This window comes from Protopterus annectens, chromosome 10.part0 (genome assembly GCF_019279795.1).
Source record: "Protopterus annectens isolate FY-2018-M chromosome 10.part0, PAN1.0, whole genome shotgun sequence".
NCBI lineage: Eukaryota > Metazoa > Chordata > Ceratodontiformes > Protopteridae > Protopterus > Protopterus annectens.
In genome coordinates this window covers 369,625,379-369,653,155 of record NC_056744.1, presented here as the reverse complement: position 1 = coordinate 369,653,155, position 27,777 = coordinate 369,625,379, and the positions used below count along the sequence as shown (strand labels likewise).

General features: G+C 39.3%; 1 protein-coding gene across 7 annotated transcripts in view; it reads right to left on the bottom strand.

Annotated features, from left to right (window-relative positions):
* Positions 1 to 260: 260 nt before the first annotated feature.
* LOC122813133 (phosphodiesterase 4D interacting protein) overlaps positions 261 to 27,777 on the bottom strand; it is a 1,898,306-nt gene continuing 1,870,789 nt past the window's right edge. For 6 of the 7 annotated variants that reach the window (XM_044085281.1, XM_044085280.1, XM_044085276.1 and 3 more), the window contains 4 exons: positions 22,019 to 22,157; positions 17,214 to 17,260; positions 11,804 to 11,855; positions 261 to 3,038 (listed from right to left, as the gene is read on the bottom strand). In XM_044085281.1, coding sequence (XP_043941216.1) covers positions 2,890 to 3,038; positions 11,804 to 11,855; positions 17,214 to 17,260; positions 22,019 to 22,157 — 387 coding nt within the window. In that variant the 3' untranslated portion in view covers positions 261 to 2,889. The remainder of the gene's footprint in view (positions 3,039 to 11,803; positions 11,856 to 17,213; positions 17,261 to 22,018; positions 22,158 to 27,777) is intronic. The other variant, XM_044085277.1, reaches the window with a different exon arrangement.

The following is a 27,777-nucleotide window of genomic DNA, read 5'->3' as shown; positions in this document are numbered from 1 at the left end:
GTGCAAGCTGACTGCTGAAACACATTTGGTCATTTCACTACCAGTCTTAACAAATGTGTATAAAGTGATTTCTAAGACTGAACTCTACCATCTTCATGACAAATCATGTGGTGTGGTGAAACAGTAATAAAATGACTGGTAAAACACAGAATAATTTTCTTAGATGGAAAAGTACAATACAGTTATCATTCTGTAACCATAATTAACAGATTTCTACACAACCCGATTTGGACAATAAAAATAACCATAACTCAGACTGCTGTACTTGTACTTTTTTAATTTAGAATACATCAAAAAAGAGGGAAACATCATTGGTTAACAAACAGAGTTCCTTTGTTTTTCACTTTCATTTTAAATTAAATAATATTGCAGCAGATATCCCAGGCCTGCTCAATGATGCACTTGTTGGCCACGCACCCCGATTCGTTATATACATCATGTACAGTATATAAACAGGCACACAAATAAATACATCAGCTATATCCTATTCACCCCCAACCCAAACACAGCCACACAGTAGATATGCAGACTAAAAGCTTAAAGTACTACAGTTATCCAGGTACAGTTGGGGAGTTTTACTGGCTTTTTCACTTATGTTTCATCCCCCCACCCCCCCACCCGGCTACATAATGGAAGAAATAAATATCTAAAACTGAAAGTATTCTTGATGTAATACTAGTCTGAAAATGGGTACTTTTACTAAAAAGGGAGACATTAAAAGTTTCTCGAAAACAATGTACGATGGATGCAGAATGTACGCAGCACAATACTTAATTTTCATCTCCTCCACCTTATCCACGAAAATCGGTATGCTCTATTATTTATTTTTACTCTACAACCTCTCTCAGGCTGCAGGAAGAGGGAAAAGAAACCTTCAGCAAGTGTTCAGTTGTCTGCGCACACATCTTTCCCTTACGAATATGCATAAAACTAAAAAAAGTTACAGCATTTGATAAAATACTATACAGCTAAAACTATATTCCATTTGATCATCACTTTGATACTTTTTACCTGGAAAAGTATGATTTTAAAAAGAAAATCTACAACTAAAATAGCATATGACTCATAAAGCAGTAAACATTTAATACAATGACATCCCCTCCCCCATACAACATGAACAAATTATTTACAGCATTAGCAGCAGTCCTAGAAGGCTCTAATTAAGCCGGCCTAATGTCTAAGAAGCATTTGTTCTGCTCAGGTTCTTTGTCTCTAGGTCAGGAAACAAAATTTAGATCCATTCAGAGCTTCCAGTAAATACTGTTTTCTTCAATTTATGTGTTTTCTTTTGTTAACCAAATTACTTGTTTGGAAGCAGATAGTATTTTACATGCAAGTAAAACTCTGTGCATTTGGAGATGAGCCTCGGCAAATACAACAGTAACTGTAATCTTTCCCAAAGTGAATATGGCTTCAGTATGACTGCATACCTAAACAAGTGCAAAGGCAAATGAACTGGGGGGTGGAAGTTGCAAAGAAAAAAAAGTGTATGCTTCTGCCCTGAATCTTGACAACAACAGATAGAATATAATTTTGTAATTTACTTTATGATCTCCATTGCAATGAACACTGATGTTCTGTATCACCTACACCTTCTAATCATACTATATTACACTATCAGGAGTTTTCCACACCTTAACTTTTACCACACCTATAACAACTCTGGCCACACCGGAAACTGATACAGAGCAGGTAGGTCTTTGAACCACTCAGTGTATTTTAGGAGAATGCAGAATTGCTTTGTAATTGTAGTAACAACAGAATACACTTCGATGATTAAACAAAGCTTGCTCCTCAGGCACACGTTACCAGTTCTAAAGTGTGTGCATTACAATGCACAACGTTATCATGTGTTATTAACTCGTATTCCCAGTCTGAAGAGCACATGTAAAGCAGATGACATTTTGGGTAATGGTAGATATGTAAGCACTACATATTGCAGTGGCTTTTAAAGTCAGTTCTGTTTTGTAACCAACTACTGTGACATGTAAATGTCTGACATGGAGAAGACCATATAGAGCAGGTATTGTGCTGTAAACGTACTACAACAAACCTGTGGTAATTGCATTTGCAGTGCAAGTAACAGGAGTAAGGGGTTGTATGTAGAAGCATTTGCCAATTGTTTTGTAAAAAGACTCTCACTGGGTCAGAACCTGAGCAACACATAAGCTTCAATGCGCATGCAAGAGTGGACTTCAATGTGACTGGGTTCTTTACTTGGCCTCAAAATGTCCCTGCAGCTTACCCACCATGTTGTTTATAATTGTAAAGAATGATGTAGTCAAGGTCAGCAGTTTCAGACGTGTATTGCACTGATTGTCCTAAATCCTTGGCTTGTGTTTCAAGTCGACTGCAAAGCTCGCTTGGCTAGTTTGCAAGCTCTATTGCACATGCTCTCACACGTAAGTCCTCAGTAAGTTTCATATGGCATCTCCTGCATTCCAGTGTCACTTCTGAATGACCAGATGGTTTATATTCATAGCTCCTTGTAGAAAATAAAGCCTTGTGCTTTGCATGACGTGAACAAGGAATCTTGATCCATAAGATGTGAATTTTTGGATACAAGCAAAATAAAATAAGAATACAACAGAACATCTGGAATTCATTCAATGTAAATCCAAAAAGGAAAAAAAAATGTCCTGAAACCTACCGAAGTAGATACAGTTAAATATTAAAAAGGCAAAGGAAGAAGAAAGTGAAAATTATGTGCTGCACACCAAAAAAATTTTTTTGTCTTTTTTGCAATGTGCTCAATCACATGCATCATAAATAATCAATAAAGTTAACTCGTTGTTAGCCAGTCACATGTTCAAGAAGCCTGTAGGAAGAAGTACATTTTGACTTTCACGCGCTTAGAAATCCGCACAGTCAGGCTACAAACAGACTACATCAGAACTGGGCTACTTCAACAAAGCGCTGGTTAAATCTTCCTTCCTTCTTTAGAACTGATCGCCGATTAGATTTTTTCTTTGACGGCTGCTGGAAGAGTTCGGTCACGTGACCAGTCTGTTCTGAAACATCTCTTGTGATTTCATCACCTAAAAAGGAAGAAACTGCACAGTTTAGAAATTCTGCAGGAATTCAACTGTAACGCACATCATAATATAAAACTGTATGAAGAGCATTTTACAAAATGAAAAATATTAGCAAAGCATATTGAAGATAGTACTAGTTTAGATTTTCGGAAATCTCTTCACGAAATGAGTGCTGTTATTTTTGATTTCAGGGTTACGCATTGCTTCCAAGTAGTACACAGGCGGTCTTTTTTTTGTGTCTTTGTAGTTATTTTAGAGCTACAGTTAAGAACATAAAGCATATGACACTGACAGAATACTGCTCAACAGAAATGATTTTGTGCTCACTGTGGCAATCACAGTGCAGCCTAACAGTATTCACTGCACATTACAGCAATCAGTCCTTCAAACACAGATGTTGGAGGCTGAGAAGGACCACTTTTATTCCATCATGTCAGCTCATTTTTCTATGTAATGAGGAAACTGCAGTTTTAAGTTTACCAATATTTTACTTTCTGCTGCTCATCACAAAAGTGCAATCATCTCGGGCTAATTAATTTCTTTAATTTCTGTCCTGCTTGTGACTCCATAATTTCTTTAATATAATGCTGTGTAGAGCAGCCACTCTCTCTCTGAAAAAAAAAAATTCTTTGATGTTATTCCCTTTCTTACCATTGAATCCTTGCCTTCTTCTTACACAGATGTTATTTTTGAAAGGGATTGCCCTGTTGGACTTTGTTGTTCTCTATAAAACTACTTTAGAACTTTTGTAAAGTGTCCCTGCCTCCTTTAGGGTTTGCCATACCATGATCTTGTAATATTGTCTGTTAACATTCTGATTCATGTTACGCCATGTTTTTCTCTCTGGTACCACACGTTAGAATTGCATGCATTTCTCCACAGTAGGCCTTATTCAATATTTGTACAAAGGAATAATGTGTCCTCTACTGGTGGTGGTCTGCCTTTTTGGAACATTGTCCCTTCTTTTTTGACTTTTAACACTGCTTTTCATTTTTTTTATTTGTCCTCCCATTGTGTGGGTATGGCTGCAAAGCTCTGCACTTATTAAAGACAAAAAAAAAAACACTAAAGTCCTAACTTCCCTGGGAACTCTGAGAGCTATAGGCACAGTTTGAAAAAAAAAACACTCAGATGTTCTTGTTGCAGTCCAGTGCTATTATCTGACTTTTCTTTTCAATTGCTGCTAATCAGAAACAGCTGCATAATTTGCAGTACAAAAATATGCAACTGCAACGGACACAGTTTGCCCTTGTAAAGCATTATGAGAAATGTCAGGTTGTCATAATAGTGTAACAAACATAATTTTATTGGTATTTGTTTTCCTTCCTCCAAACTTTTTCTGGAGCTCTCTGAAGTCCTGGGACAAGCATTTCTTTTAAGAATGCTTTAAGGGCATTAACAGTCCTTTAAGGAAGTATTACCTGTCCTTGATTTGTGGCAACAGAATGTTTTCCATTAAACAGTTCTGGTCCATACTACAGTCAGCAGACAGATAAACCTACTTCAAAATGTCTCTTTCCGTATAGAAAACTGCACTGGCATCTCCTGTATTTACCTAAACTAAAGTTATGCTCACAACTGCAACCTACTTAACCTGCTAAACTGATCTTATGTCCATGGCACCTGAAGGAATATATTTTGCAGATGGCAAACTGTTCTCTACAGCATTTGACAGATTGGAGGTAGGATATAGTTAGTTGTGTCAATGTCCTTTAACAAGTTCACAAATCAGGGGGAATGCTTAACAAAGTGTTTGTGGTTGCTGTTTTTGGACTATTGTTTACAGGTGTGTAAATTTGTGGTGATCTCTGGCAAGTTACCTGGCTCTTACAGGTATAAGAAGCTGTTTGAAGGAACACTGGAATCTCCTGAAACTTGGAGATAGCTCAAGTGAACTGAATCCGCAAATTCACAAGGACCAACATTAAAAATCAATCCAAATGTGCTGAAATATTAAGACACAAAATAGGGAAACAACTACTGTGGTTAACTTTATAACATTCAGCAATTTTATAATCACTGAAGTAAAATCTAAAGCATAAGCTAGCTGTAATATAGATTATAACTTTTAACCACAGTCCATTTCTTCTCACCGCTTGTACCTACTTATGTCAATACTGGCTGCATCCTGACAGGCTCCAGGTACTTACCACCCACACGCACTAACATAATTAATTAATCTAGAGTTCTCGAATTATGGATTGTTTGGGTTTGCTAATTTATGATTGGTAAAGGTGCCACTGCAGTTTACTGTAATGTAAAAAGGGTTCCCCTTATTTTGTAAGAATCAACTAAACAACAGTAATATGGAGTAAATTCTTCTTGTTAAGTCTCACTTAATTAAGAATGCAAAATGAAAGGGTTCCACTATAAAGTACTGAGTTAGGACAAACGCTGATAGTTATAGCATCATGTGAATGTGGCAAATATAAAAGTATTTGTAGGAGGCTTCCAACCTTACTTCTGTACGCTAACTCCATATTTATATAGTCATGGGGGAAAAACTCAAAATGACAGTGAATCCAAGGGTAGGGAGGGGTCAGGTGAGATAAGCTGATCCTTCCAACTGAACAAGGAGGTTTAGGATTACCTGATATAAAGGGGTATTTTAGAGCTACAAAGTTAAGGCTCATATACATAACACAACCATGAAACTATAACTCAGAGTGGAAAGGGATGGTGATGAAATGGAGGATACTGCAAGAAATAATGTGTGTGTGGGGGTTTGGATGTAGATCCTTAAAGACAACAGTGGCAGTCATACAGATCACTATATTCATAAAGTTGCAGAAAGTATTCTAAGAACTAAGCCAACACAAAAGTGGAGAAAGGACATTTTGCAGATAGGAATGACTGCAAGTGGGGGTACAGAGAATAGTCAAGAGGGGGCTGGAATTTGATGTTGAAAACTGGCAAAGAAACCAAGGTACTGACAGTAAATAACTAGAGAGAGGAAGGTAATAAAATGGGAAGAAGCTAGGAAGACATTTGGACTGCAGGCTGCAGACTGCCTTCCCCATCAGGAATTGATATCAGAGTATAAGCAAAGAGAAAGGGACAGAGACCTGCTCTGGAAGAGTTTTTAGCTGAATCTCGAAGAGAAGCTGCTGCTTAAAAAGGGATCACCAGTAGGGCATATAAAATATTGCATGATAACTATAGGAATCAATCGGTGGAGGCTAAAGAAGATTGGGAAGAGAACCTGGATAAGCAATCCACAAGGAAACAATGGGAGGACATGTGTACGGCTCTGAAATATGCAAGAATGTCTAGAAGATTCAGTATTTCTGCTAGCATAGGTATTTTTATACTCCAAGAAGAATCCATCCAAAGATCTTTTTCTGAGGTAGATGCTAAGTGTTGTATGTGTGATGGGTAAGGAAGAGGTAACTGGGAACATATGTTTTGGGAATGTAACTTACTAAGTTTAATTCTGGTATCTTCCAAAAAAGCAATTACTAGAAAATGGAAATCAAAGTCTAAACCAACTGTATTTGAAGTAGTGAATATTGTAACAGAGATAAAATAAATGGAAGTGTGATCTTTAGAAAATGGAGGGGCAAATTACAGAGAAAAAATAGAAACTGTGGGAATAGTAGATGCAGAATAATGTCAGATTTAAGGGAAGGCAGGAATTGAGAATTTCTGTAATTACAGATTGAATGTTAGATTGATGATAAAGAAAAAATGTGATACATAATGTTTGTAACTAGGAACATATAAATATCGTATGTTTTATTTTACATAAATCTAGGTTTGACTGTGTCTTATGTCATAATTCAATAAAGGTGTTAAAATAAAAATAAAAAATAAAACTCGATTTAAATGCAAAAAAATAAAATAAAATAAAATAAATAAATAAGACAGTGAATTCCTGCAGCCATCCCCCATTTTTTTCTTAAACGGGCACCTGTGCTACCCTGCTGCTACAATTTTTGCAGACAAGGTAGACTGGTCTAAGAAGTTTGCCAGTCTTCTTTTGGTAAGGAACAGCTAGAGGGCTTCCTGCCATCTCATAACAGTTTTCAGATGAAAGCCATATAATATCATTTTTAATCAAACACTACCTTTTAACACTACCTTTGTCAACTTCTTAAATAAGTTACTATTAACATATTAATATATTCTGACTTGCGCCTAATATAGTTATTTCATTTTATTATAGTAATTCTTTATTAGATTGTGCTATGAGTGAATTTTTTGTATGTGCAACTCATGTGTGATTTTAATCTATTATTGAAATTTGCCCTGTATATATAAATATTTATTTTTTCTAATTTTATTTCAACTATCTGTATTTTTTATTTTTATTTTATACTTTTACATAATACTGTTGAATATGTAATGTAGGGCTTTTCCCCTGGGCCTCCGCTGAAAAAGGGTTTTCAGCCCAGTCGGACTATCCTGGTAAACAAATATAAATAAATAAAAAATCTGACAATTCTGGCTATTGTACTTTTGACCTGGGCAGTATACATGCTGGTCATGATAACCTTTGTGAGGAATATAATGCCTGCAGCCATACCTGTGGATTTTCACTTATGACAGATATGTCCAACATTTCAATGCATTAAGCTTGCTCCCCCAAATGTCCGTTAAAGTACAAACGTGAAACTGTAACCCAAAATACAAATTTATAATAATTTAGGTTACCACCGTAACAGCTACAAACAAATGCAATCTGAGGGTCATTCTGCTCAGTGCTAGAAGTCTACATCTCAAAATGCACTTGCTCGAAGCACATCTTAAAATGGAGAACATCGACATTTGTGCTGTAACAGAGACCTGGTTCAAGGCAGCAGAAAGCACCCCCTATATAACTCATTCCACACCTTTTGGCCCCAGAACTTGGACCAAAGCTCCAAAAGTGGTGGTGTTTCCATATTCATAAAGGATGTGCACACCTCCAGACTGGTAGCCCAACATAACACATCAGAGATACTTCAGGTGCAAGCCCAACATAACACATCAGAGATACTTCAGGTGCAGCTAACACTGGGTAAGACAGCGATTCAGATCATAGCCTGCTATAGATCCCCAAACATGTTCCAAGACTCACACTCCACGTTCCTAAGCACCCTGGAGAATATTAGGGTCCAACCTAACACTCAAACTGGGTGACTTCAACTGCCCCACCATTAACTGGGAAAACTACTAATGTACCAATACACTTGCCCAACGTTTCCTGGAATTCATTAATTCCAATGCCCTGGACCAGGTCGTTCTTACCCCCACTAGAGGTAGCAACATCCTTGACCTGGTCATTACTAACTTGGGCAATTGTTATTCTACACCAATAGTCAACTCCTCCCCGGTTAGATCCGAACACAAACTAATCATCTTGGAAAGCCACATTCTCCCCCACCCCCACAAAGGTAACTACCATGAAAAACTTCTCCAAAGCTAATTTTGGGCTCCTAAAAACAGAGGTGGCTAACTTCACGGCACCCATACAAAAGGAGAATAGTTGCATGACCACTGAATCATACACCAATGCACTGTACGAACATGTACACAAATGCATGGATCTCACCATACCCAACAGAACAGAGATGCTCTCCTCCAAAAAAAGCAAGCCAATCTGGTGGTCACCTGCCATAAACAAACTCTACAACAGAAGGAAAAAACTGATGTGGAATAAGGTGAAGTCCCAAGACTGGAAAAACTCCCTTATCAGCCTCAACAAAAAGTTGAGATCCCTTATCAAATCCTCTAAAGCTAGGTATGAAAACAGAATTGCAGCAGATAGTAAAGACAACCACAAGGCCTTCCATAGTTATGTAAAGAATCTCCATGGCAATATCCAGATTTGCTATGAGCTACTACACAATGGTACCTCCTATATTGAGAACATCAAATGAATAGTCATCACCAAATGGGGAAATAACCACCTTTTATTATAGACAGACCGGTTATGGCCCAAAAGAGCCAGGTGAATTTAAACCAAAGATGAAAGGTTAATATTGGCGGCCCAGGTGGTCTGCATACATGTTGGTTTGCAAAGCCCATTGAACATGTCAGAGAAACAGACAAATGCAGTTTTGTCAAACAGACTGGAAACAGTTGCACACCTTGTTGCTGGGTGTGATACATTAAAGGCAGCGGGCCTCTATACTGAAAGGCATAATAATGTTGCAAGACCATTGCATTGGGGATTGTGCAACCATTACAAAACTGAAGTAGCTGAGAAGCACTGGAAACACGAGACACAAAGTATTAAAGAAAATGATGAGGTGCACATTACTTAGGATCACTCATTACCAACAGTTCAAAAAATAGATACCAGAAAGTCAGATATAACAGTCCATGAAAAGAAGACAAAAGTAGTCAATTGCTACACACAGTGATTACAGTGTCTTATGTACAGAGAGAGAGAGAGACAAAGTCACAAAATACCAGGATTTGCAGGCAGAAATGAGGGCAATGTGGAAGAAAGACAGATAGTTCCAACAGTAGTAGGAGCAATGGATCTCATGAAAAATAAATTACAGTCATATTTAGATATGGTACTGATGCGTGTAACTACATATGAATTATAGTTCTGGGCACATTGCAGGTGCTGTGGAGAGCACTTCTGGCTAACATCAAAGAGTGAAACAATACTAATTTCACAAAGTTTAATCATACTTTGACTTAAAAATGGTTCATTTCCATCATGGTATTAGAAATCCAAAAGACATGCAGAAATTAAACCTAGGGTACATTTGTAAGACAAAGACAGTAAGGGGGACCTCAGTACTGCTGTAACTCTCATTTGTTGGTGCTCTGTGACATCACTGCCGGGGGCAACACTGACTGTGGGAGTCAAACTACGTTGTTATGCACAGTGCATCTACAAAGGCATGTGTCATTCTGCATACCATATTTTCTAAGCACTTTTTTATTAATTTTATTTTGATGTTACTCAGCTAAGCTGAGCACATCAAAGTGCTAGGAATGCTACCTACATCAGGACTTTTTAGGTGTGGTTAATCTGCATTTGTAGTCCCACAAATTTTAGCTACACCTGCACATGTATTCTACAATTCACACATCTATGGACTATGGTGTGCGACTTCATTTGTATATTTACTGAATACTTGAATGCTTCCAATGGTATAGGGCTCTGGCATGTGGTCATTTATTATTGGTTTCCAATCCTACACAATTGTGGAAAACATTTACAATTTCCAACTCGGATCTGCATTTGCGGTCATGATCAGACTGCTGTGTGTCCAACGTGTCCTAGCTCTGTGGTATTCAGTATATTTTACTATACAACTCGTGTCCATGACAGTCACGTTGTAACCTTTCAATGTTGTCACAGTGCATCAGTCTGCAGCCGACAAAACAAACTCTGCATCATAGAAGAAATCAAACCCCCCAATTTTGAAAATATAATAATTAAATTATGCGTACCCAGTTCTTCTTGTACCTGCAGGAGCAGCAGTCAAATGTGATGGCTCATCTCAGCTTGTATTGTAACAAGACTGCTGTCTACTGGATACATATACTGGTAGGATTAATTAGGCAGCACTCTGTGTTGTTGTTTGTGGCAGAAATCATCGCATCGTTTTTCTAGCTTACAGTTATCTGATCATCTAAAAATTAGCTGGTCACCCGTATAAAAGATTATGTGCCATAGTGTATCCAGAAAGCCACCAGATAAGATTTTCTCTCACTTAATGGGATTTAGATTTCTGCTTAATGGATATGTTTTACCCTAGCAGTTATAGCAAGGAGTCTACTTTTTTCAATATATTCTGTTTTTCCTAACATGTATATGGCCTAAGATGTTGCCTGCTTACTCTATCTAGATGTCAGTAACTTGTCATCATTTCAATGTGTCATGGATGCCTGAGAGTGTGCATACATTCTTCTCACAGAGATTACGTCCTTGTGGCAGACACTTGAAGATTATTTACTAAAACATAGCATGGCCAAAGGCAAGGCAGTACTTAATACCACTGTTTGCAAAATGTGTCATTTTAGAGAAGCAGATTCATCAAATGTAATAAAATCATTTTACAGCAGCAGATTCATCGCACACAATAAAATAAATTCAGTCTGTGTTGCAAAAATGGGAAAAATGCTTACTCTGTTGCATTATTTTGCATTTTTGTATTCACCCTGCAGCATGTTTAGCTAAGTTAAAGCAGTTAGTTAAGGTTATTTATCTAAATCTGCTGGCTGGGAAAGTGGGCTGGTAGGACCACGTTCTGCATGACCCAGGCCAAATTGGAAATTCCAGAGTTAACATACAATTACCATTCAGTGCTGCTATATAAGAGAATGACATAACAACGTAGACACAAAGAATATTGACATGAATGCAGTACAAATATAGCAATCAAAGTAGATAGCATTCAATATTAGTCAATAGTCCTACGCCATAGATTGCATTAATCGTACCATGGCTGGTCTGTTACAGGTACGGTACAGAGTCAAGAAACATACAACTTAATAGTTCCTGACCCTGTTTACTGTCTGTATAATGATGCAGTACCTGTGTACAAAGTAAAACAATGTCCATAAACCTCCATACCTAGTGAGCATACAGCAAGAAATGCAGGCAAAAAGCACTTGTGTATGTGCATGCATGCACAAACACATTCTGTGTTAAGGAGCAGAACCCTTCCCTGCAAACTATACAGTACAAATTCACAGAGCAAAAGAAATTAGCTTGCAGTAAAGGGAGATGTTTAAAAAGCCAAAATGGAAGCAAAAGCAAGCTAAATGAGCAAACAGACTTGTCAGCACTAGGCCATGCAAGTGCAGGAAATCATTACCTTTCCCAGGACTGGGGCACGATTTAAATAAGGAACCTTTGCAATCACCCTTCTGGAAAGACTCAGCAAAGAAGACAACAAGGAAAGGAAAGGAAAGAAAAGATAGTTAGGAAATGAAAAAAGAAATGTGCATACAGAACTCTGGCAGCTGTGGGGTTAATGGAGAAATAACATAACAACAAAGAGCCCCAGTTGCACGCTAGAACAACTAAACAGTATCCAGTCACAAAAAGCGTAAACACATTCATATTGTAATGGGGTAATGAAGCCCCTAACATTGCTGGATACACACTGGTTTTGCAAACTGAAGCTGGTGGAGCTTAGCTCCACATACCTCAAGTTATGTGGATAATACTAGAATCTCTGATAAACTTAAACATTGTTGTACAGGAAAGTTTAAAGTAAAGGGAGTAAGGTAAAGCTTGCCTTGCCTGTGCCTAAATAAAATGTAAAGGGTGCTGAGACAGTAGAAGTGTGAAGTGGTACATACTAGGAGGTGGTGCCATCATCTTTATCTTCATCATCATCATAAAAGGCTAGGAGGAGATGGTATACTGTATCTGGTCTACCTAGGCTGGGGTACCTCCCACTATCATTCTGCACACACTTCACATTTCTAACCATTTATTTAGTCATTTTAAAAACAGGTAACAGGGCTGTTTTAAAATAAAATTTCCAGCCATGACCTGGACCTGAAAGCAAAGAGAAACCTGAAGAGAACTACAAACACATTGTACTGTACATTTGCTACACATTTTGGGTAGGGGTGAAACATGTCACATTTATCAGTTCAATTACAAAAATAAATCACAATGGATGGATGCAGTTAAACAGGACAAACCTGTCACATAAAAAGAGTTACAATATGCCAGAAAAATTTTGAAACAATCACATTTAAAATACAGTAGGAAACAGAAGTCAAAGAAAACGATCCTAATTGAGTTTTAATAGCCGTAGTATCATACTTTCTCTACCACCCTTACATGCAGTTCATTGAGTCTGCATCCACCCTGTCAGTAAAGAAGTGTTTCCAAATATCCAGGATGAACTGGGTTTCCTTAGTCTGGTTGGGATGCCTCCAGCTATTTACTATGTCTTTCATATCCCAGCCAATTAAATCATCTTTAAATACCTTACATATCTATATAAAGTCTCACTTCACTTGCCTTCTTTTCCAGTGAAAAGAGGACAAGCTCCATCAATCTGTATTCATATGACACTCAATCTATCTATGAATACCATCAACAGTGTAAGGACGTTCTTCCCATGAGGTCACCTAATTGTACAGTACTCCACCTGTGCTCTTACAAGGGGCTGAAAGAGGCACCATGGCCATTCCATTGCTGGGCGCTACATTCCTGGATAAACATCTTACCTTACGGTTTGCTCTTGCTGCTGCTGTCCTTGACCTTTGAACCCAGTGGTTCATGCCTTATGTAACAAGCCCCAGGTCTTCCTCCCTCTCTTAGTTCTCCACTGCAGCTCTTAAAGTACACACTACACTGCACTCCCAGGTTATCTTTCCCAGGTCCATGCAGTTGGGATGGCTGAAACCCTGCTTTCACATCTCAAAATACACATTCAGCCTCTTCAGGGCACTTGTTAGATTCACACTTCAGTAAGGTAATACTCCATTCCAAGCGCACAATCACTTGCACAGAGACTGATGATGTTCTGCATGTCCTGTGTGCAGTCATATATGAATACATGAAACAGGGCTGGACCTAGGACTGATCCATGAAGGACAGCAGGGCTGGACCTAGGACTGATCCACAGAAAACACCAGGGCTGGACTTAGGAGTGATCCATGAAGGACACCAGGGCTAGACCTTGGACTGATACATGAAGGACACCAGGGCTGGACCTAGGATGGATCCATGAAGGACAGCAGGGCTGGAACTAGGACTGATCCATGAAAAACACCAGGGCTGGATTTAGGATTGATCCATGAAGGTCACCAGGGCTGGAGCTAGGACTGATCCATGAAGGACAGCAGGGCTGGAACTAGGACTGATCCACGAAGGACAGAAGGGCTGGACCTAGGACTGATCCATGAAGGACAGAAGGGCTGGACCTAAGAGGGATCCATGAAGGACACCAGGGCTAGACCTTGGACTGATGCATGAAGGACACCAGGGCTGGCATGAAGGACACGACTTGTCACTTCTCTTCTGGCAATATCTCCATTTTAGGTGCAGCCTTCTGCTTTCTACCCTCTAGGTATTTTCCACCTACCTGTGTGACTTGCTTCCTCTTTCTATCCGTCAACTTTCCAAGCAAACTTGTGGTGGCCCGAGTAAAAGAATCTACTACTCTGTGGACATATCATGTGCATAGAGCTGCCTCTGCACACCACACTTAAGTGTCCAGTCTTATAAGTGGATAAGATTATTCAAACAGGAGTTACCTGTTAGGAATGCAGCCTGGAATTCAGGAGCCATTCTGTTCCAGAAACTGCCTTGATATCAGGATCACTTCCATTATTTTACCCACCTGAGAAGAAGGTGGAAGAAGGCGAGTGTATCAATGCAGGAATCTGATAATAGAGTTAATGGTATGCCAAAAGGGAAAAGCGTTTCTAACCATCATAATGGTGCCAAAGCCAAAAGGGGACATCTCAGTCTTCTCTCTCCCATCTTGTGGAGTTTGATATGTACTGTACCGTAGCGGATGGCAAACAGAAGGTGGATGTCAAAAACAGAAATGAAAAAAAAAATGTTTTGTACAGCCAAAGGAATGAAGTAGTTATATGTTCTTCCCCACTTCCACCAAAATTAATTGCATGTCAGAAAATTGTTCCTCCATCTCAATAAAACACAATACAAATAAAACAAAATACAATCTTCTTTACCTATCAGAGTTAGCATTGTGTAAAACTGTCCACAATTCAGGGCTGCTACACAGGCATAGCACAGTAATATGGTACAGGGCACCTAGCTTTATGTTCCATAGTCAGCTAAATTAGTTGAAATGTCAGAGACTGAACACTCATAACAATAATATGGAGTGAGGAAACATCCCAGTATATATGCAGGTCACCTAAGGGCTCCCTCATTACAGTGTTCTCCTCTGCAATGAAATATTAGAATGCCGGTATCAAATGGGAAGACAGAGGAACTCATTGGCAAGATAGCATTACTGTTGCCTGCACATAAGTGGTGTGTCAGCGTGGGAACAAGTGTCTGATAACTGCCCTTGTATGAGGGGAATTCTAAGCTGTAACAAGGTATGTTATCAAATGATGGTGGCCAACACCAAGTGTGTTAGAGCATGACATGCAGTGGAAACTGACCACTATTCGCAAACGTCTATGACGTCCCCATGAACGCATCTCTTGCACTGCCTTAATAAGATTCCAACGTGGGTAACTTTTTGTGCAAATTAAAAGCACATTTTCAAAATACTAATCTCATATTTTATATTATTATAACAATACTGTATCATACTGAATGTTATTTGGATTGTGCAGTTTAAAGTGTTTCATCTTTGTACCTGTATAGTGAACCATTTTTCATCTTACTTTTGGTTAATGTACTGTCTTAAGTGTTATTATCCGAGTTTTCTTTGATGTAAAATGTATAGTGTTATTCTGTAACTATGAAATTGTATTTGTTAATCTGTGTTGTCTGTGGAGCTTTTCTCCCCGAGCCTCCACTGAAAAAGGACTTGTGTCCAGTTGGACTTTCCCAGTAACCAAATGTAAAATAAATAAATTAATTAAATCTGGGATGTTGTGCTGTGAAAGTGAATCAGCTGAAAAGTGGTACTGGTGAGTCACAACTGTGGGAATTTTAAGCTGGTTACAATATGCCACCATTGTGATATGGATAATGTTAAGCTGTACCTGGCAGAACTAAGCAGGCTTTCCAAGAGGTAAAATAAAAGAGTAGTAGTTTCCATATCATACAGAGGAGGAAACCTGGATGCAGCAAGCCCCTTTTAAATTACAGATCCAGGTGGTGAATGATCTACTGAAGAACTACTGCCAGCTTGCCTCTCGGTGTGTGTGGGGGCACGTCATGGGGGAGGTGTTGCTTCTCTTGTTAATGCATGGGGAAACTTAACAGCCATCTAATCTGAAGGGATGCAGAATCATCCATGGGGCTACTTCAGCTACATAAGACTGAAGTTCCCCACCCCACCCCATGCCTATTGCTTTCCCAGTCACTGAGTATATCAAAATGTATAAACAAAACCCCACTTCATCATAGTATCAAACGCTAACCTCACACTTACTCCCCACTCTCAAATTTCTCTAACTTCTGTAATTTTTATGAATCCCTAACTTATATCATTTGTAAGGGGGGCATCATTACATATTTAAGTGTAAATGACACCTGTACCAAACTGATAAGATTGTTCTATTTCAGTTTTTGAAAAGAAAATAAACAGTTGTGAGTATTTTTTAAATTATACAAATACTGAACAGTTTACTTGATGGCTATTTTAGCTGGAGCATTCTATAAAGGTAATGCACGTGTATACTGCAGCAAAGTCTGCTTTTCCCACAAGATTACTTTGAAAGCCAAAACTTGAGTATACCTTGCTAGTTTTATGATCCACCATCACCAAGCCCACTCTGCCATCAGCCACATTGCTGTGCAACATCTCAGCCAGTTACAAACATATACATGTAAAATGCCGAACAAATGAAGGCTCACAGCTACTTTCGGCTATTACACCTTCAGCTATCACCAATTAACCACACCTATATGCAATGTTTCACTGCTCTGCTGTTTTAGTTTATGTACTAGTTTTGCATGAAGGACAAATGTTATGAGGATTAACCCGTTAGACGATCCTCTCCATCCCCACATACCCATTTTGGAATGATATCACATTCCCCAACTGAAGGAATGATGAGTGACATGATCCCACTAGTTATTTTACATAAAATGTTCTATTATTTGGCCATTTTATCTGTATAAAATTCCTACATGATGTTTTTACAGTTGTATTTATTACCCTAGTCATGCAGTTTGATAATTTCCATTCCAAGATGTGCCTGTGCTCACCTTCAATTACTTTTTTGATTTACTTCTGGTCTACAGACCTTTACCAAACATCCCTGCCAATTCTGTTGGTGCCCTGGTGATTCTCCCACAAAAACTGGAACCTCCAACATCTAACCACAGAGATGTCATCTGAGACTGTAGTCCTCACACAGAGCAAGTACATGGAATCAGGGCTTCTAAAACAAAGGTCCGTGCCTTACAGCTTTCTCTGACACTGCAGATCTTTTCCTCAATATTCTACACCCACCATTGCTTCCTCAACTTATGGGACCTACTGAACTGCCCTATGATAGAGGCCACAATCTACACTCTACTGAACTGCCCTATGATAGAGGCCACAATCTACACTCAACCCTTTCATTAAAATGAAATGGTTATGGGCATCTCTGACTTACCTCTAGATTTGTTCTTGCCTTCTTTAACACATCGTGTGTTCTGGTCACTATAGAAATGAGAAAAGAAAGCACATAGTTACTCAGGAAAAAAACACATGCAAGTACAGACAAGACTTGGTGTAATTTTTTTGTTACTCATATGGTAAAAAGAAAAACAAAAGTAAAATTATCACATCTCGAGTAAGTATATGTGCTGGTTATTCCTTTTTATACTTATCTATCATTTTTTATGTACATACCGTGTGTGTGTGTGTGTGTGTGTGTGTGTGTGTGTGTGTGTGTGTGTGTGTGTGTGTGTATGTATGTATGTATGTATGTATCGGTGTAGTTTGTTACTGTTATATGCGCATGTTATACCCTTCAACATGCCTTATGTATTCTGATTAAGTGGTCCAGACTGTGGCTAAAACTGCCGTTTGGACAAATCCACTTGTGTAAACAAGTAAAAATAGCTCATTCAGTTTGAGACCTAAAATGTGTTTTGGTTAGGATCAGCATTTTCCATCACTGCATAAGTGAAAAGCTAAAAGGCACACTGAATCTATATGGTTACTTTCTCAGTGTGATCACCATTGGCTAGCATAAAGTACATCAATGGATTTTTTTTTTTTACTGCATGGAGGTGGGGGGGAGCTCTTTCAATAAGACAGCCTAATGTGAAGCTAGAATAAGTTTGCCTTAGCACATGGATATAGATGTACCACACATGTCAAAACCAGAACACTGTGTGGCTGCATCCCTCCAGAAACATAAATACTTTTTTTGTGGAGGGAAATTAAAATGCCACCACTACATTAAAGGACCACCAATATAAGAAACAAAAAGTACTTTTTTATTATATATTGATATTTGATTCAGTACTAATGTCCTCACATCAATTTCTGTGTAATTAGTATTATTTTATAATTTATTCTACCCCCAAATGACCTGATGCATTATGATTGCCAAACTGGTCATGATTTTGTATGTCGTCTGAAATACTCCCTTAGATTTGGAGAGCTGGAACTGTTGGCTTACGTACGAATATCTGGGAAGTATGTACATTTTTTCCAGTGATCCCCTTCCAGTTATAGTCCATTGTAAACTGGAAGAACTGAGATGGATCATTTTTGTTTTGTTTTAACTATAATGAGTCACTGAATAAGCAAAAAAGTGTCAAAACAGTTATTTATTAAAAGTAAACACCCTCTCTCTTACACTCTCTCTTACAAGCAGAGGCATAACTCTCAACTTGTTTGCTCAAAACTGGGGACAAAGCCAAAACTAATGGGGGGAAAAAGTCACAAAACTATGGACAATTTTAAACAGTACTTTGATTCACTTACAAAGTTAGTAGAACAGCTTTTGCATCAACACGCATTTTTGAACAGTATATAATTATCGACCATGGGATGGGTAAGGTCAATCTCTAACCAAATGGGATAGGCACAAAAAGGGAAAATGGCTAGGCTTAAAATGGTCCTCAAGGGCAGCTAGCCTAGTACTTACCTATGTACCTATGAACCTATTAAGAAGCATGAAAACTCTAATGTCTAGCATTATTTATTGACTATGAGCAAGGAATAATGCCCATCATGGTGGGCGTTTTTGGAGAAATAATGGACCACCCAACATCACAGGCAGATGGATAGCCTCACTTCCCTGGAAGGTCCATTATTTCCAAAAAAAAAGTCTTTGGGCTTGTCCAGGTTAGGGGTTGCCACAGCGGAACTCCGGTCCGCTCATGATTGGCGGTGGATTTAGACGGTGCTGAGTTGCCAGCCTGATGCCCAGCCTTCAAAGAAGGCATACCCATTCATGCTTGCACGTACCTGCATGTCTTTAGTGTCACTCGATCATGGGGTAGGACATGCAAACTCCACACAGAAGGTGCTCCAGCTGAGAATCGAATGGGAGAACCTCTTGCTGAGAGGTGACAATGCTAACCGCTGCATCACCGCGGCTATAAGGTCCATTACTTCCTGATTACACTAAACCTGGAGGGTATTATCATGCTTACAAAAGGGGCTGTCACTTGAATTGTTGTGCATTTACTTTTTTAATTAGTGTACACATTTTTAATATATTTGACATAAAATTAATTCCGCCTAATGTTTCAAACTTGCTGTGGCACATGTAATTGTTATTTGAGAAAGTATATTACATCTAAAACATAAGTTATGCAAGTATTTAATGTACATACATGCACATACGCATAGGCACAGGCAGACAGATGCACAAACATGCAGATATACACGTGCACACGTCTAGAAACAGTTGTTGATTGAGTACACTTCAGATATTTGTGAAGAAATGAATGAAAAAGTTTGTACAGTGCAACGTACTGGAACCCTCTTATGTGTCTCAGCTGATCCTAAGTTTGTTCTGTCCCTTGATAATGTTTTAATTTTCTGATAAATTAGTGACATTTACTGTCAGTCGAAAGTCAAACATTATAGTTTCACATTTTTATTGCAGAGAAAATGTGTGTTGATAAGGGTTACATTTAAAAATCTGTCCCTGACTTTAGGTCTGTTCTTAACTTTATCCAGAATTCTTGATTAAATTCGTTGAGAGATGTGCACTGACCTTCTGGCTCAATCTCTTTCTCTCTCTCCCTTGCTTGCTGAATCTTTCTCTCTCTCTCTCAAACGCACACATCACTTTTTTCCTTATTTACAATTTTATTTTCCTCTTGCTAAACAACAAAGCCGTATTTAAAAAGTTTAAAAAATGCTGGCTGTTTGATTTTTTTTCAATCTGTACATCACGGCAGCTTAATATGCTAACATGAAGCAGCACACTTGTTTTTCACCAGGTGATACCTGTATATTAATAACCTCTTGAAGAATGTTTGTTGTCCAATGGGGCATCCATGTATGATTCATCCACTACCTAATCCTTAATGATTTATCGACAGTCAAACATTTTACAAGGGATGGGGCAAAAACATGAGACAAAAATTTGGGACAAGGTATGGTCAGAGATGTCAAGCTTCCTGTCTTTCTTGACCTGCACTGCCTACTCAGCTGTGACAAAAACACTTGTCTTAACTCTGTACAGCAACAGTTTTCTTGATGTCAAAGGCAACCAAGATTTCAGTAAACTAGCATCTTCAGAGACTAAGTATATTTTATAGTCCTGGTAGGCAGGAAATAAGATAGGACTTTAAATATATTAGAACGTGTTTTTTTTTTCAGGCCAGAAATGTAACATTTAATGAGCAGTAGGCTACAGGAGCCAGTGATGTAAATTTCTATGACTGTAACACGAAATTTCAGGAAGACTAAGCATATGGTGTGTATTGAAGAGGCTAAGCAACATAGAAATGTCACACACACACACACACACACACACACACACACACACACACACACACACACACACACACACACACACGTAAAAGCAGGCTTTATTTTTCTGTGGGATCACACTATTTCATTTTCTAGAGAAGAAAGTATGCTGAAGGAAAAGGACAAGTTATGTGGGTGAGATAGATCCCTGCTTGATGGTGTACTATGCTGCACTGAGGGAAGGCAGCAAGGACACCTGTACTGGTCTCCGCAGTAACTGTGGGTGAGATAGATCCCTGCTTGATAGTGTACTATGCTGCAGTGAGGGAAGGCAGCAAGGACACCTGTACTGGTCTTCGCAGTAACTCTGGGTGAGGTAGATCCCTGCCTGATGGTGTACTATGCTGCAGTGAGGGAAGGCAGCAAGGACACCTGTACTGGTCTCCGCAGTAACTGTGGGTGAGATAGATCCCTGCTTGATGGTGTACTATGCTGCAGTGAGGGAAGGCAGCAAGGACACCTGTACTGGTCTTCGCAGTAACTGTGGGTGAGATAGATCCCTGCTTGATGGTGTACTATGCTGCACTGAGGGAAGGCAGCAAGGACACCTGTACTGGTCTCCGCAGTAACTGTGGGTGAGATAGATCCCTGCTTGATGGTGTACTATGCTGCACTGAGGGAAGGCAGCAAGGACACCTGTACTGGTCTCCGCAGTAACTGTGGGTGAGATAGATCCCTGCTTGATGGTGTACTATACTGCACTGAGGGAAGGCAGCAAGGACACCTGTACTGGTCTCCGCAGTAACTGTGGGTGAGATAGATCCCTGCTTGATGGTGTACTATACTGCACTGAGGGAAGGCAGCAAGGACACCTGTACTGGTCTCCGCAGTAACTGTGGGTGAGATAGATCCCTGCTTGATGGTGTACTATACTGCACTGAGGGAAGGCAGCAAGGACACCTGTACTGGTCTCCGCAGTAACTGTGGGTGAGATAGATCCCTGCTTGATGGTGTACTATACTGCACTGAGGGAAGGCAGCAAGGACACCTGTACTGGTCTCCGCAGTAACTGTGGGTGAGATAGATCCCTGCTTGATGGTGTACTATGCTGCACTGAGGGAAGGCAGCAAGGACACCTGTACTGGTCTCCGCAGTAACTGTGGGTGACATAGATCCCTGCTTGATGGTGTACTATGCTGCACTGAGGGAAGGCAGCAAGGAGAGGGAATCAGATATTACCGGATGGTTACCACACAGCTATTGTGAGTGCCAATATCACAGAGCGGACCTGTTCAGAGGACAAAACACTTCAGGAATGTGCCATATAATGATTAAATAAAACAGGCATTCTTCTTTTAAATATCCCAGTTTTACAAGGAATCTGCAGCAGATCATTATTAGGAACCACTGTAGTAAAGATAGTTGAAGTGAAAGTCTAAAAAAAGGAAGGGAAAGTGTTACCACTTGTTTGTACAGGAACAAGTTGGGAACTTCACTTGTATAAAGTGAAATGTTTAAAATGTAAGTGCTTACACTGGCCCACAATGAACTGTTCCATGCTCTCCTTTACTTGGTTGGTGGCACTGAGACGTTCTGTAGCGTTATGTAGCAGGCTCTCCATTTCCGCCAGTTTGTGCCGCAGTGTGTGGATCTCTTCTTTCATTGTCTTCTCCTAGGATAAACAACAATTCAACCATCATGACTAAAACTGGCATTGTAATTATTTATTCAGACTACTCATTGCTTTACTAGTTATGTGTACTGATGTTAAAAGACCCTTTTCAGATACTACATGCAGTCAAATACATTAAAACACCCGGCAGCATAAACGAGACGTTAAACGATGCAGCTACATTTTCAAAATGTTTTATGCCTGTTTCTTATTTTGTGTTCAGATCTGTGAAGTACATGTAATTAGTACAAAGCTCAAACTCATCTGAGCCCCCACCCTTATTTCCTACTTTGGCACTGGGTTTGTCAGGAGCTTCTAAACTGTTAAGCTATGCAGTGTTTGTTACTGCTTCTGTGGATTTGGAGTTCATAGTATTTACTAAAGGTTTTATATCATTTAAGGTGATAGACATCTACATCAAGTTACACCAGTGTAAGGCTACACAATTACAATTCTTTTTTTTATTGTGAGATTAAGTATATTTACCATTTGTTAACCAACAACAACAGTGACCCTCATGGACCACATTCAAGTTCAGCTTAGGAGAAATTGGAATACAATGTGAACAGTAAATTGTGCAGAAATACGAAAACAATATGAATGAGGTTTGCATAAATGCATTACTACAAATATGTGGCAATAAATGCAGCTAACTATATTAAAACAAACTAGCAATGTAACAGATAACATTAAACAAAACTAATTCATGTAGATTATATTGTACAGGCCAAATACAGTATCACACTAAACATTCCAGTATTTCATTGTACTTTTTTTCACTAAATGGCCTCAGTGAGATTCTGACATCTAATTATTTACACCTAGGTTGTGGCTGAAAGGGTACCCCCTTGTGGTCTAGTGCAGCCACCTGCTGAAACGAACACAAATTAAAACAAATAAATAAATGGAATGTTTGTGGAAGACAGATTCTATGGATTAGTAATGATATTGGAAACCTAGATCCAACAGCAAAACTACAATTATAAGTGACAAAAGGGCTGTAAAGGGATGAGGGTGAGAACGTCAGGAATAAAGCAATGTATGGGCAAGATCCTGCTATAATGAATGGTGTGCCTGGCAGGCAAAGCACAGGACTGGTTACAGTCAGAGATGAAACAGCCGGGAGAGAGGAGATAGGAGACAGAGCTCACAACAGAAGGTTGGTGTGGGTGGAAACTATTACCTAAGCCAACATTAGACAGACCAGATTTTCTGAAGATGCTGGTAAAGAAAAATTGCGATGGTTCATATTTTGTCATTTGTTATAGGCATGGATTTTTTTAAATGGCACAATATAGATATTCAAGAAATTATTTAAAGAACAGAAAGGTACAGACTAGGAGAAACTACTGCCTTTTTGATGTCACTAATCCTTAGGGTCAACGGAACTGGATAAAGATCAGTGGTTTTAATATATGGTACAAAGAGTGGTTCTAAGATCAGTGGTTTTAATATATGGTACAAAGAGTGGTTCTAAGAAGCCATGCTACTGTGCAGGACATCTGGGGTGTATACGGACAGAAACAAGTTGCAAACTAGAGGCAGATCTGAGTGTTAAATGGAGATTACTGAAGGATGTAATGATGTATTGCATGTTTTAGGTAATGAATTTAGGCTAGGATGGGGAGTTCAAAGTGAAAACAGAAATAAATATAAAAGGGCTATCATTAAATGTAATGTTTAAAAAGGTTTTGAGTTAAAGATAGAATGGTATTAGGTGGTGCTGCAAGGAAGCACTTTATTATATGGCTCTATGAGTGGAAAATTATACAGAAGTTTTAAAGATTAGATAATAGAGAAGGGGTCTGCTGTTACAGTCAGGTCATAAGATGTGAGTTTAGACACAAGTAAGATAAGAAATCATTTAGGATAAAATAGGGTGACTGCACAACAGAGTTTTAATCTTCTAAGTGGCATAAAGGAACTTCAGAGTTAAGGGAGAAAAGACTTGTAGAGGAAATCATGTTGGCTATATGCATGAATCAAATGGGAGTGGAAGGTGCTGGGGAGAACACTTTTTGTTTTAAACTAAAGGACAGACTGTGCTTTAATTGAATTGGTAAGAAATAAAAAAAAATTAGAAATGTTGAATTTCTTAAGGGAAAATAAATGGCAATTGGGAATGCATAAATTATGGGTTAATTAGGAGACTATGCAGTTGCTAATGTTGCTTCATTGTTTTTTATGGATTTCAGTAAGTGACCCCTACTTTGCCATTCAGCTGGACTGGAAGCAGGCAAATGAATTTAAGTAAGGGGATATTATTTCTGGACATTTCAGTCATCCAAATGTAAGCTCTTAAAATAAGTATGTGAACATTTAACAATTAATGTTGAAAATAGTAAGAAAATGACAGGTTTATGAAATATGAAACAGAAAAACATGAGTACAATGATGTTTTTTGAATATGATTACTTCACGGTCTAGAATGATTTGGAAAATTGTCACATACAAAGATAATGGGTGCATATTTTATTTTACCTATTTGCTGACTGGGTAAGTCAGCTACACAAATTGTTCCTTTTCAGGGGTGACAAAGGAGCACTTTCTGGTTTAATGACTTGCTCACAGTCACACAGCAGACAAATGACAGCAGAAGGAATCAAACCCTGTACTCTGGGCAGAGGAAATAAGTAGCTCATTAACAGCTGAGAGCTCTAGTCTTCTGCATTAACTTCCAGACAATCAAACCCTGTAACCAAGACACTGCAAGGGAGCAAAACATTATCAAACAAGAAATAAAGGGTCTCAGTGAAGGGAACAAACCCTGTAACCTGGACACAGGAAGGGAGAAAAACATCACCAAACAGGCAATAAGGGGTGTCAATGAAGGGAACAAACCCTGTAACCTAGACATAGGAAGGGAGCAGTACATTACCAAACAAGAAATAAGGGGTCTCAGTGAAGGGAACAAACCCTGTAACCTAGACATAGGAAGGGAGCAGTACATTACCAAACAAGAAATAAGGGGTCTCAGTGAAGGGAACAAACCCTTTAACCTGGACACAGGAAGGGAGCAGTACATTATCAAACAAGAAATAAGGGGTCTCAATGAAGGGAACAAACCCTTTAACCTGGGCACAACAAGGGAGCAGTACATTATCAAACAAGAAATAAGGGGTCTCAATGAAGGGAACAAACCCTGTAACCTGGACACAGCAAGGGAGCAATACATCATCAAACAAGAAATAAGGGGTCTCAATGAAGGGAACAAACCCTGTAACCTGGACAAAGGAAGGAAGCAGTAAATTATCAAACAAGAAATAAGGGGTCTCAATGAAGGGAACAAACCCTTTAACCTGGGCACAACAAGGGAGCAGTACATTATCAAACAAGAAATAAGGGGTCTGAATGAAGGGAACAAACCCTGTAACCTGGACACAGGAAGGGAGCAGTACATTATCAAACAAGAAATAAGTGGTCTGAATGAAGGGAACAAACCCTGTAACCTGGACACAGCAAGGGAGCAATACATCATCAAACAAGAAATATGGGGTCTCAATGAAGGGAACAAACCCTGTAACCTGAATACAGCAAGGGAGCAGTACATATCAAACAAGAAATAAGGGGTCTGAATGAAGGGAACAAACCCTGTAACCTGGACACAGCAAATGACCAGTACATTATCAAACAAGAAATAAGGGGTCTGAATGAAGGGGACAAACCCTGTAACCTGGACACAGCAAGGCAGCAATACATCATCAAACAAAAAATATGGGGTCTCAATGAAGGGAACAAACCCTGTAACCTGAATACAGCAAGGGAGCAGTACATATCAAACAAGAAATAAGGGGTCTGAATGAAGGGAACAAACCCTGTAACCTGGACACAGCAAATGAACAGTACATTATCAAACAAGAAATAAGGGGTGTCAATGAAGGGAACAAACCCTGTAACCTAGACATAGGAAGGGAGCAGTACATTACCAAACAAGAAATAAGGGGTTTCAGTGAAGGGAACAAACCCTGTAACCTGGACACAGGAAGGGAGCAAAACATCACCAAACAGGCAATAATGGGTCTCAATGAAGGGGAACAAACCCTTTAACCTGGACACAGGAAGGGAGCAGTACATTACCAAACAAGAAATAAGGGGTTTCAGTGAAGGGAACAAACCCTGTAACCTGGACACAGGAAGGGAGCAAAACATCACCAAACAGGCAATAAGGGGTCTCACTGAAGGGAACAAACCCTTTAACCTGGACATAGGAAGGGAGCAGTACATTATCAAACAATAAATAAGGGGTCTCAATGAAGGGAACAAACTCTTTAACCTGGGCACAACAAGGGAGCAGTACACTATGAAACAAGAAATAAGGGGTCTCAATGAAGGGAACAAACCCTGTAACCTGGACACAGCAAGGGAGCAATACATCATCAAACAAGAAATAAGGGGTCTCAATGAAGGGAACAAACCCTGTAACCTGGACAAAGGAAGGAAGCAGTAAATTATCAAACAAGAAATAAGGGGTCTCAATGAAGGGAACAAACCCTTTAACCTGGGCACAACAAGGGAGCAGTACATTATCAAACAAGAAATAAGGGGTCTCAATGAAGGGAACAAACCCTGTAACCTGGACACAGCAAGGGAGCAATACATCATCAAACAAGAAATAAGGGGTCTCAATGAAGGGAACAAACCCTGTAACCTGGACAAAGGAAGGAAGCAGTAAATTATCAAACAAGAAATAAGGGGTCTCAATGAAGGGAACAAATCCTGTAACCTGGACACAGCAAGGGAGCAATACATCATCAAACAAGAAATATGGGGTCTCAATGAAGGGAACAAACCCTGTAACCTGAATACAGCAAGGGAGCAGTACATATCAAACAAGAAATAAGGGGTCTGAATGAAGGGAACAAACCCTGTAACCTGGATACAGCAAGGGAGCAGTACATTACCAAACAAGAAATAAGGGGTCTCAATGAAGGGAACAAACCCTTTAACCTGGGCACAACAAGGGAGCAGTACATTACCAAACAAGAAATAAGGGGTCTCAATGAAGGGAACAAACCCTGTAACCTGGACACAGGAAGGGAGCAGTACATTACCAAACAAGAAATAAGGGGTCTCAATGAAGGGAACAAACCCTGTAACCTGGACACAGGAAGGGATCAGTACATTATCAAACAAGAAATAAGGGGTCTCGATGAAGGCAACAAACCCTGTAACCTGGGCACAACAAGGGAGCAGTACATTACCAAACAAGAAATAAGGGGTCTCAATGAAGGGAACAAACCCTGTAACCTGGACACAGGAAGGGATCAGTACATTATCAAACAAGAAATAAGGGGTCTCAATGAAGGCAACAAACCCTGTAACCTGGACACAGGAAGGGGCAGTACATTACCAAACAAGAAATAAGGGGTCTCAATGAAGGGAGCAAACCCTTTAACCTGGACACAGGAAGGGGGCAGTACATTATCAAACAAGAAATAAGGGGTCTCAATGAAGGGAACAAACCCTGTAACCTGGACACAGGAAGGGAGCAGTACATTACCAAACAAGAAATAGGGGGTTTCAATGAAGGGAAAAAACCCTGTAACCTGGACACAGCAAGGGAGCAGTACATTACCAAACAAGAAATAAGGGGTCTCAATGAATGGAACAAACCCTGTAA